The 12,164-nt window shown below is 46.3% G+C and overlaps 1 protein-coding gene across 1 annotated transcript; it reads right to left on the minus strand.

Annotated features, from left to right (window-relative positions):
* Positions 1 to 2,192: 2,192 nt before the first annotated feature.
* MFIFM68171_02215 (uncharacterized protein) lies at positions 2,193 to 3,816 on the minus strand (the record flags this gene model as incomplete). The annotated part of the gene is made up of 2 exons (XM_071057637.1): positions 2,193 to 3,234; positions 3,296 to 3,816. 2 exons carry the CDS (start codon positions 3,814 to 3,816, stop codon positions 2,193 to 2,195), a joined length of 1,563 nt encoding a protein of 520 aa, XP_070913738.1.
* Positions 3,817 to 12,164: the final 8,348 nt, after the last annotated feature.

Genomic DNA, 12,164 nt, shown 5'->3' on the forward strand with positions numbered 1-12,164 from the left:
CTATTAAGGCAGTTCTCTAATACCTATACTGGCTGCTGTGGACCAATTGGCCAAAGGTATAATGGCCGTAATGTACGAGGTGGCTCTTCTACGTACGGAGATCTCTTTACTATGTAAGGCCAATGAGGGGCTTAGTAAGAGACGGAGGGCCAAAAAAACATGTGTACGGTTTGGAGGGTCACTTACCGTATAAGAGGTATAGGATTTACTGGACTAGAAGGCTGTGGATGAGCAGTTAGTCCAGGAAACACGGCTAAATGGTCGTGGTACAGGGGGGTCTGGTACGAAGGTTCGGTGCTGTAGTCTATATGGCAAGCCTGGCCATAATTCACGTACATGTCAGGAGGCTGAAGAATCATCTGATTCATCTATTTCTGGTTCAATTATTGTTATTTCCTAGTATTATGGTTATGTAATTGAGGATAGTTGTGGTGGAGTGGTAGTAAATTCGCCGCTCGCTTATATTCGCCGCTCGCTTATATTCGCCGCTCGCTTATCAAATACGTTAGGCTTAAAAACGAATAAACTAGTACCTAAAGACTTGCCGAAGCTAGTATCTACAATCTTCAGATCTTCTAGACGAACGAGGAGAGTAGGGTGGTTCTATCGTACCACTATAATTATAGGAGGCTTAGGCAACTGCCGACTTATCTATATAGTCGTCTGCTAGCTACATCAGCATCAAACGTCAGTACGTCCTCGGCTGTTATCGACATTGCAGTACCGATAATAGGGAGGACTACTGTCCTAGCATATACAGCGATACCGAATATAGTAAGGATAATGCTATCCGGCTACTGCGATGCAAGTGTTGTACGGCGAGCGCTACAATATATACAACCGGAGAGATAGCCCCTCAGCAGCAGATACGTCTGTTACTATAGCGATTTCTCGAAAGAAGCTCGGAAACTATCTCGGCACCCGAGGCGCTAGCGCGGCGCTACCTATTCGTTATCGTTATAAGAGTTTACTTTAGAAAGGGACGCTGAGATAGACAAAACCCCCGCTGTAACGTTCGAAGAATAGCCCCTTAAAAACACAGTCCTCAAGCGCATTATAATAAACGGTTCGCCACCTACTTTTATACTGCAGTTCACCTAGGGGTCTATACACAGAATATAGAGTAGGACACCGTGGAACGGAGAATTAAGATACTGTTTCCTCTGCTAAGAGACGCCGCCCGGCAAGACAGAAGAGCAAAGAGTCTATAAAGGATAAGAACAAGCTGACTTTAACTTCGAGGAGGGTAAGATATACTCTAGAGGATAACGCGAAGATCCGTCAGCTAAAGGAGTAGGGACTTTCTTAGATCGCGATTACCAAGCATTTCCCGGGCCGAAGTGCCGGGGCTATTGAGGTAAGGTATTATACCAAGCTCAAAACCGTCGACCCCTCTCGTAGCAGGGATAAAGAGTAGGAGGTAGAGAAGATCTATAGCTATAGGGGGCTGGATGACGGTAGCCCAAAACGGCTTATGAGGTAGGAAGGTGGAGAGGAAACATAGGAGCCTTACAAGAATATAGCGGAGACGAAGACGCTTGACAAGTATAAGCGTTTTCATAGGCGGGTTATTGTAGATACTGTAGATACTCTCCGAGGTTTTGCCTTAGTTACGTGAATTCAAGCGCCGAAGCCCTCAGGGTCATGACCCTTCCGGCTCCCTGGCCGACATCATCATAGACGCCTGTATCCATCTTCCCCGGCACCCCCTTATATCGACCTCCTAACCAATCCTACCCCAACCCTCCCACAGTATGTTGCCCCTGAACGGGCAATTAGTCAAAAAGGGGTACCTAGGTAGGTAGTTATTGGAAACCCAACAGCCACAAATCCCCAGTGTCATACTGGTTGAATGGGGCTTACACCGTCGGTTCCAGGCGAGTCGGCAGTACAAGGCAACGACACAAGGCAGACTTTGGGCAGAGACCAAGGAGAGCCTCTCGCCCTACAGTTGGGCGATTCTTGATGCACTATTTTAGCACCAGCCTTCTCGGCGTGAATAACCGGCAAGGCTGGGCCACGAGAGATGCGGGCTTGGCGGCCGAGAAGCCCTTGAAAACCGGCCCTCCCATAACCCGGATTTGAGAGATATCCCGCATTATCTTCAATCATAACAACACGCTTTGAACTTCAATTCCCCCATTCCACCATCAATCCTCCCAGCCCCTTCCCTCAACCCCTCCTTCTTTGCCTCAAGCGCCCTTTCGCCCACCCCCAGACTCCTGCGATAAAAAACCCCCATTCCGACTACCCCGCTCACTGCTAGTAGCAACCCCTGTACCGTTCTCCAGCGACCCATTCTCCCCCATTGACATCGACATCGCCCTCGAAGTCCGGCTCTGCATCCTCTGCGTCCGCCGCGGGCCCGTCGGCTGCTGCGCCTTCTCCTCGCTCTTGGCCACGGCCACCTGGCTCGCCGTGAGCAAATACCCCTGTACGAGTGTCTCCATGGCGGGAGTGCTGGCGTTGTAGAAGGAAGGCCAGACTACGACGGCGTCGGTTAAGGTTTCGGCCGGGGTTTGGGGGTCTGCGGTGGTGTTTGGTTTCTTGGCGTTGTTCGACTTGGAGTTAGGGGAGGGGTTTGTTCCGTTGGGTCGTACCATCATCGGCGGTGGATTCTTAGATTTGCTCGGTGTTGACTCCGGGACGGGCGGGAACAAAGGTCTGGCTTCGTCAGCGTCAAAGTCGAGGTCGATTTTGCCGTCGAGGCGTTGGATGAATCTCCAGTGTTCGCAGGCTTCGGTGCAGAAGGAATGAAGATTGGCTTCGAAGTCGTTCTTGGACTCGTCGGGGATCAGGCCGAGGACGCTGTCGGAAACGCTGCTCATCGCGGCATCGATGTGGGCTGTGGCGACGGCATCGGCCGCTTTGGGATGACACTCACTCAGACGCAAGATGACAGAACGTAGGTGAGCCTCCCGCTCGTTGTCGCCGGCCTCGACCAGGTCGTCTAAGATCTTGTGGAGACCTGTGTTGTCTCGGAGCAGATAGGTTGGTTGGAAGATGTGCCGGCGCATCTCGTGTGCCAGCACAGCGAGAAAGGCTGCTGCTCGCATTTGTTTCGCCGTCGGAGTGTCCGAGAGAGGAAGAGGGATGTTCTTGTTGACGGCAGGGTGCTTCTTGATGTTGGTCCAGAGGACACTGTTTGACATGATCCCGGGTGAAAGATCAACGGCGAAATAATCCTCGGCCAATTTTCTAGCCAGGGAGAACATCTTGCTAAGTTTCGCGTCTCTGCCGAGTTATCATGTTAGTGTCTCTTACAGAAGGGAGAGAAGGCTTCAAAGTGGCCCACATCTGCTCATGGCGCTTTGCCACAGGCATGAGCTCGATTGAGAAGTCTTGCAGCTCCTCGAGTTTGGCGCGTTCATCATCGAGCTGTTTCCTGAGTGTTTGTGCTTCCTTAGCCGACTCTGCATCCCTGCGGAGAATTTCCGTTTGCTTCTCCCTGATCGTCTCCTGTGCTTTAGTGAGCTGTCCCGCGAGGGCCTCCTTTTCATTCAACAGTTTCTTTAGTTCCGTATCTGTAGTACCAAACTTCCTAACTGCATTGTCTAGCTTGTTCTGGAGACTTGCGATTCTCCTGTTCCCACTCAAAACGTCCTCCTCGAGCGTCTTGTTGCGTGCGACGAGATCCGTGTTTTCGTCGCAAATGGCCACATAGTCTTGGACTTCCGCATTCAACAGAGCCCTTGCTGCTTGGATTATATTCATGGCCTTTGCCGCATTCCCATGGGCTTGAGATGGGGCCTCGGCTGCCTTCGGGGAGTGTGGGGGAGATATCGCTGTACATGGACGAGGGATGCGGGTAGTCATTGTGGGAAGAGACTGTTCAGAAGACTGAGAGGTGCAGAGAACTAACGACCTCGGGAGGCCTTGAGTATCCGGTTTGCTCTCCTTTTCACTTTCCATTTACCGTTCATCTCCCCTCCTTCCATTATGCAAGCCAAGTCAGATGCCTCTCGCAGTATTATGCCCTTGATTTCCAATAATGGCCTTGTGCTTCCCGAAACTGAGGCTGCTGCCCGGCGGCCCATCGCGTCGTCCAGTCATCGACGGGTGCAATCTGCACGAGGCCTCAACGCAGCGATTGGCGGACCTCCCCACGCCATGATTGGAGTCGAGGCTGCTTTTCAGAGGAAAGACAGATTGCCGTCTTGCAACCCCGCAGCCGGATGATTCACCGAAATTCATGCTAGGCCAGTCGCGTGCGAGAGTCATCCTCCATGCCGACCGGAAGACGCGCTTTAACTACCAACTACATGTTGTGCAGCCAATGAAGGACTGCAACGTCTCTGGGTGGCCAGCCAGTGCTGTACTGCCGGCACAAACCGCAGCTTTTAAGACCGGCCAGATGCAGCCTGCCGTTGACAGCTTAGCAAATTGAATTATGCCAATTTATCGGATTTTTTCTGGAAGGGAGCCTGGAGAGGGCCTTGGCACGCTAGCTACATCCGTTTCGTCCACTTTGATCGCGTCCATGAAGGAACTGAACGAGCGTGTAATATTCTCTTCTCAATGCTGTCACTGCTTGCTTCACCCGTGTATAGACAGCTATCCAATCACCCAGCAACTGCAGTTATTCCTTATCCTCATCACTGCTATCGACCTGTGCCCTTCATCCAAAGGCCGAGCCCCTCTTACTTGACTCAAACAATGTGACGTGTTGTTCCCTGATTCAAGTCGTTATTCTTGACGGCGAAAGCGGTCTAGTGCGTCCGAGCGTCTTTTTCGCTTTCATGAGGTGTCTTACTGAGGAATTTGAATGTTAGCTTGCAATCTCAGGTCGCCTAGAGCAGAACTAAAACTTGCATAAGGGCAACAGTCGTCACGTTGGGGCCCAACGCTCCTGACTTTGCCTCTTTTTCAACGGCAGCTGTAAATTCAGCTGCTGACTTGCTAGACAAGAAGCTTCGTCTCTATACGTTAGTCTCTTGGACGTAGGTAACAGTAACCGTGCTGTATTTGTCAACGACAATGGCAATAGCCTGCGAGATGCTCTTGATCTTATTGACAGATATAATGACGATAAGATGACTACGAAAGCGAGTGTTGTAGGAGGAAATTAGAAACGATCAGGTTTAAAGGCTTTACAGAAAGGGGTTGTTTAGATGTAGGTATCGAAGAGGGCTGATAGATGAATCTGACCTGGAATTAGACGGTTTCCTCGCTGCGTCTGTAAGTAAATATACCTAAATCGCAGCCGCTGTTGCTGATAACTGGCCGAATGGCTCTGGTAACGATACTCTTGCCCAGATATAGAGGAATATTAGCTATGGGTAGATCCCAACGGGCCTAGTAGAGCGGAGAAGAATTCACTTCTAGGGTAGGATGTTCTTAGCTGCCACTGAAACCTTCCTACACTGGCCGCTTGCGGGTCGGACGACTCCTTCGGACGTTCGGCTGACCGGGCATTTACCGTCAAAAGGTTGGTTCTTCTCTTGATCCGGCCATTTCGTAGGCCGAATTATGAGCTGACTCGATACGAGACAGCTGTTAAGACAGCATCGACTAAGGGTAGCTGTACATACGTTAGACACTAGGCTCTGCTCAATATGAAGCTTGCCATTAGCTAGAGGAGTTGATAGGGTGGTTTGAGAAGTTAGGTGATTTGAGGAGTTAGGTGGTTTGAGGAGTTAGGTGGTTTGAGGAGTTAGGTGGTTTGAGGAGTTGCTATAGCAGTCCGAGGGGTCCTGTGAAAAAGACCTGCATTGAGCGATTTGTGAGTGTAATTACCGCTACGTCTCGCTGTCTCCCTAGCGGCGTGATTGGCGAGACCCTAGAGCGCTAGGTGGGTATCAGGGCTATAAGCAGGGCCGTAGCAGCATCACATCCGTTTTTGAATTCAGGCTAGGCGCTTAGGGTGCGTAAATCGGGCATGATTATTCGCCGTCGTGCTGTCCATAACCGCCACTAAGAAGACCTACACTGTGTGTCATCAGTGTGTGTTAAGTAATCGTAAACACTATAAATTGTTTCCTAGCAAAACAATCGTCTACGTTGTCTTTCTGCTTGAAGTAGGTACTTTGCGATAGGACCCTGTGTAGTCCAATTGTCTATATAGACGCTTCCCTGCTATCTTCTATCACTCTACTAGTTCTCTATCCTCCTTCTACGCCCTCTTCCTCGTCTATAGAATTCGCCTTAAAACGCAATATACTATTCCTATCGATTGACTAGTATATCCTTAGTCCCACCTCTACTTCTACATCTGCTATTGGACAACAGCCTTTGTATAGGATTATAACTCAAGTTATCTCTAGATAAGTACTGTGAGGGTCAAGGACCCAAGAGTAGTAGGACCTGTCAAAAGGGTTAGGAAGCTGGATCCTGGATCTGCAAAACACGAACCTGGATCAGTGTGATCCGGATTAGTGCGACTCGGATAAGTGTGATCCGATCTCTCGGAGACCCGTCAACCCAGGTCTCCGTGGTCCAGGAAATTGGGAATAAGAAGGAAGTTCACCTCCGTTAGATAAGGAAGAAAACAAGACACCCTCAATTTTTCCATCCTGAATTTCCATCCTAAATTTAACTCCGAACGTTCAGAGGTGCTGTGCATCCGACAGGACCAAAGTGCCTAGATACGAGCAGTGCACACGCGACGTAGGAGCAGAGTGCTCATTAGGGGTGGGATGGTAGTCTCATTGAACTCTGTCTCTCTCCTAAGTCCTGTCTTCTACTCCCCTCTTTATACCCTACGATAACAGCGTCTGGGTTCACTTACCCCACTCGCTGCCCCGTTATCGACCTTACTTGTACGCTCCTTCGACGCTCCTCTAACGCGATATCCTCGCCCTTCTGACCTAGCGTTGTTATTGCTTTTACGACCCCGCTGGCACTGCGGCTTCGGAGCTTCCGTCCTACGCCTACACCGACCTTACCTAGCTGGTCCTCATAGAGCCTCCCTCCTTCCGGGCTCCTGCCCTCAGAAGCTATCCGGGCCACGTACCCCTTCGTAGGTAATGCTATCGACAATCTTGTTTACAGGTCTTGTACGTACTAGCTATGTAGTTGCTCGCTCCGCGTAGCACTCGAGGTGTTGGATGTTGGATGCCGCCCATTGTATTTTCTTATGGTCCTCGAGTTGCCGCCGCGTCGTCTCTTCTTCCTTATCTTCCTCGCCGTACAGGCACTTGCAGCTACAGGAACTTGTAGTTATATATACGCTACGGGTTGTAAGTATGGGAATATCGAGATCAATACGTTATATGGTACGGCGATTGTTTAGCTATATATTATTGCCCTCCCTTAATCTTAACAATAGCATATACGCAACCTCAATGACTTAGAAGTAGGGGAAGAGAGGGTTTTTGCTAAGAAAGGAAGTTAGAGTTAGTAGTACAGGGTAATTGCATTTAGGTTATATAGTCGTAGTATAGAGGCAGCTCTGCCCTTACTAATCGTAGTTGTCCTGGCTCAACTATCTTGAACTTCCTTTATACTGATCTTTAGTCTTATTTTTAAGAAAAGTAGGACCTCTCCCAGTTCTAGGTATAAAAAGGGCTTCCCTCTCTTTAATTACTTTTCTCTCTTTTTTCCTTATAGTCTTACTCTCGTAGGTTATACCCTTCTTACTCCCTTACCTCTCTATCCTTCACCCGTACCTTCTACACTTCTCTGCTACTAATTTTATACTTCTATAGTTCGGTCTATTAACTGTATTGGGGATAATACAGCACCTAGGTCAAGAGTACGGTACCCGGGACAGGGCCGCAACGTCTGGAACAGAGCTTCGGCATTTGGAACAGAACTCCGGTACCTGGAATAAGGCCACAACGCCCGGAACAAGGCCACAACGCCCAGAACAAAGCTCTGGCACTCGGAATAGGGCGTTAGCACCCGGAATATAGCACTGGCACCTGGAACAGGGTCCAGCATCTCTAAACGCACTATAATCTCACCTGTGGAGCGAAGGAATCTCGTATTCAAGGAGATCTTCAAAATTAGCTCCACAGTAAGCAGGTGATCCACAATAAGCCCCCTTTCCAATTATTCTCAAAGCTGAAACGGCCGACAAGATCAAATCTATAATAACTACGGCTTTCCCTCACTTAGATAGAATCAACAATTAAGCACTTTGAAGTCTTTTCTTCACCTTCCTTCTTTTCTATCATCTACTATGTGCTTACCTTGTATATAACTACATATCAGCAAACTGCCTAATATATTGTAGTCGCCGTCCCTATCCTCGCCGCTCTCGCTCTACTCTCTACACTCTCCCCTACTCTACTTGGTCTGTTATATCGGATAAATGCCCTATAAGTAGCGCCCTTACTACTCTTATAGAGTCTCTGTATATACTAATCCTTTCTTAGGCTAAAGATAATAAAGAGCTCAGTGGTTCCCCTAAGAAGTCTAAGGCTACTCTCACGTCTCCTAGTTCCTTAGTAAGTTTCTAGTACTCCCTTTTCTCGCCTTCGCTGCTCCTAACCTACTTCTCTAGGCCGAAGACGATATCGCTCTATCTTCCCCGCCCGCTGCCGATACTCCCAAAGCCTGCGACAAGCTCGCTGAGGGTGTCTACCGCGTCATCCTATAAGTATTCCTCCCTCGGCCGCTAGCTCCCCGCTGATTATACGTAGCTACCGCTCGTATCTTCGCCGTATACTGAAGAAAGGTCTCTCCGCCAGCTATAAGAACCAGAAGAGCTCCGGTACTCGCTGCTTCCACTACATATACTACAACTATATCTACCTTCTAGTAGGTCCTTCTCCTCTTCTTTTACGCTACTCCCGTAGCACTTATTAATGGCATCTAACTGTTTTTGGGTTCCTCTCAATATATTGAATATAGTAGTCTAGTTTATAGAGACCTTCGACTATATAGAGTTCCCTATTACTAGTAAGGATATAGGAAAATTTTTTTTGACTTCTTAGCTATATATTTCTTACACTAACAGTACTTTTCCTTAGGTTACTAGTCTGGAAGAGGAGGTCCAGGAGACTAGTAATGTCGCCCTACATACCCTTAAGAATTTTACTGCTGCCCGGCCCCGATCCGCCGAGGTTACTGCCTACTATACCAGCACTAACCGCGCTGGTCGTACACTGCACCTCTACTATAATAGCAACGTTGCTATAGATTTGTCTTTTGCTGTCTCTACTGCTACCAGTTCCTCGTCCTCACCCTCGGGTACTACCCCTAAGCTCCCTCTCCTATTGGAGGTATAAACTACGGTCCTAACTAATATCTAAAAGCACTTAGGTAATATAGAGGCACTACTTTCGTATATCACGAACTACCTTACCTCTATTATAGAGGAGGGTGATACTGAGGTTGAGAGTAAGGAGGAGTAGATAGGGCGCTATTTAAATATGGGTATTTTATAGGTTTTTAATATCCTTAGATAAATTAAAGATTTCTCCCTTACTTAATATATTTCTATATACTTATATTCTATACTACCCTTATACCTTTACGAATCTTACTTTATATACTCTCAACAGTGGTCTATCATCCAGTATTCCCTAGGTTCCTAAGTATTATCCTCAGGTAGATAGCCCTTCTATTTGACCAGGAACTGCCTATTTTTCACTAAATCTCTATAGTCGATAATGGCTTCTACCTCGTAATACTATTCTTCTAGCTTGACATCGACCCTTTCGCACTACTCTTACACTTATTCCTCGCTACCCTTAGATAACTTGAACAGGGCAATTAGGAAAACTTGATAGATACGATAGTGTTATAGAAGGTCCAGCTCGTATACTATCTTCCTATCGCCGACAACTTTAAGGATTTTAAAGGGCCCTAGATACTTATCTATGAGTTTACTATTTAGACATTGCTACTTAAGGTACTTTATTAAGAGCTAGACCTATTAACTAACTTGGAATACCTTGTCTTCCTGCTTTCGATTATACTACATCTCGTAGTTCCTATTGGTAGCAACGAAGATATTGTAGATCTTTTTACGGCTTACCGATAAGCGTCTTACTTGCTTATCTACAGCAGGAACTAAGTTCCTAGAGATTGTTATATGGTTTAGAGGATCTCGGGAGTAAAATCTATAGAGAAGAAAGGCTAGCGTTAACCGTATTGTCGTATAGTAGGAACCGTTATAGGTATACTCTATAAGGCGTAGATAATACGTCTAATCTACTTAATCGTAGCTATAGAACGTATACAAGTAATACTCGAGTATCTAGTTCTAGTACTCCATCTCCTATCTATCTACAGGTGATACGCAGTACTCAGACGCCGCTTGATATCTAAGAGCTCATATAAGGTCTTCCAGAAGGAGCTTGTAAATAGGCTATCTCTATCGGATACAATAGACTAGAGAAGTCCGAAGGGTTGGTAGATGTAGTCAAAGAACAGCTCTACAAAGGCATTTACTATAAACATCACAGTTATTACGATATAGAGAGCGTACTTCGTGAACTTATCTACTACAACCAGAGCAGCATTATACGTCTTACCTATCCAAAGGTCGATCGAGGTTGGTAAACCTATAGAGAAATATATACTCTACCTTAATAACAGATAAGTCCGTCCTCTCCTTTACTCCAGGAGCCTTTACTACGACTATACCACTTCCTACGAGTATTCGACTGAAGCTATTGATTTTTCTATTACTTCTCAAGCAACAATTCTTCCAAAGAGAGCTACCCTCCTTTTGCCTGGATCCTGTAATCTCCGTTTTTTAATACCAGAGGTGCCTACAATAAGCATATAGTGATTAGGCGTAGCCTCATCGTAAGAGTTATTCCTTATACAACGGTAGAAGCACCCGATGCCGAATACACTATCTGGTCCTCTGGGGGGATTAGCGCTAGCGATATATATCTACTTCTTAGCATTAGATATAGTGCCTTCATCCTTATCTATAGAGCTATAGCCGCGTTTCTTGCTGTAGTCCCAGACCTCTTGGACTATAACATTGCTCTAGCCTCTTTAGCTCAACAGTAACCTCTTAAACTTTTCTCTTTCTTACTTAATAACTTCTTTGTCTTCTACTGTCCTTATATATAGTAACAACGTAACTATAGTAGACAGTCGGAGTAGCCTTCGGGCTATAGCAATAACGGAGTAAGGACTAGAGTTCTCTTATTGCCTACACTCAATCCTATCCTATAAGAGTTGAAGTAGTAAGTTCTTAGTATCCTCGCTCACCTCTTCTTCTTCTATATAGTCTGGTCTATATAAAAGTCTATCAACAGGGTTCTGAGTACTAAAGTAGTACTTAATAACGAAGTTAAATATAGCTAAGTCGTCGCTCCAATATAGTTGCTATAAACTTAGTCTCTTCTTAGTCTTCTAGTACTCCAAGTTAAGGTAGTCTGTTAGGACTATAACTGGGATCTGGGTATGAAGGAGATACTAGGACTAAGTTCGGAACGCGTCGATAAGTACAAATAGCTCCTTATCTCCGGTACCATAGCGTATTTCTTTAGGTATAAGCTTCTTTAATCTAAAAGCGATAGGGTGCTAACGATCCTTATAGAGCTACGAGAGTACTACTCCAATTACGCATTTCGAGGTATCTATCTCTATATAGATAGGTAGGGAAGGATCGAAGTACCTAAGGATAAAGGCCTTACCGAATTTACTTCTAAGTAGCTCGAACGCCTCGGTTACCTCCTTCGTAAGCTCGAATAGATGCTTCTAGTCACTATGTAGGAGGTCTATCAAAAGAGCATAAATCTTCGAATAGTTCTTAATAAAGCGACGATAGAACCCTATAAATCCCAGGAAGACTTGAATATCATATATACTACGAAGGAGCGGCTACTATATAACGGACTCGATATAGGACAGCTCTATAGCAATCTTCTCAGATAAGATTATATACCTCAGGAACTCGACTTTAGTAGTATAGAATTAGTACTTCTTAAGATTGGTGTAGAGGTTAGCTTTCTCTAATCAATCAAGAACTTCCTTTATATACTACTTATATACTACTTCGTTATTGCTATAGATTAAGATATCGTCTAAATAGACGATATCCGTAACATCTACTAGCCTAGATAACACTTGGTTAATATATATCTAGAAGGTTACTAGGGTATTAGCTAGCCCTATTACCATTATACGGAACTCGTATGTAAGAGGGCGTGCAGTAAACCACTCTGCCAATGAACCAAAAGATCCGCCAGTTCAATCACTCCGTGATTGAACGCTGCGTACCACTTGCTTATATCACGTACCCGGGGCTACGC

The sequence above is a fragment of the Madurella fahalii genome (genome assembly GCF_045866475.1).
Source record: "Madurella fahalii IFM 68171 DNA, scaffold_1, whole genome shotgun sequence".
In the NCBI taxonomy this organism is placed as follows: domain Eukaryota; kingdom Fungi; phylum Ascomycota; class Sordariomycetes; order Sordariales; genus Madurella; species Madurella fahalii.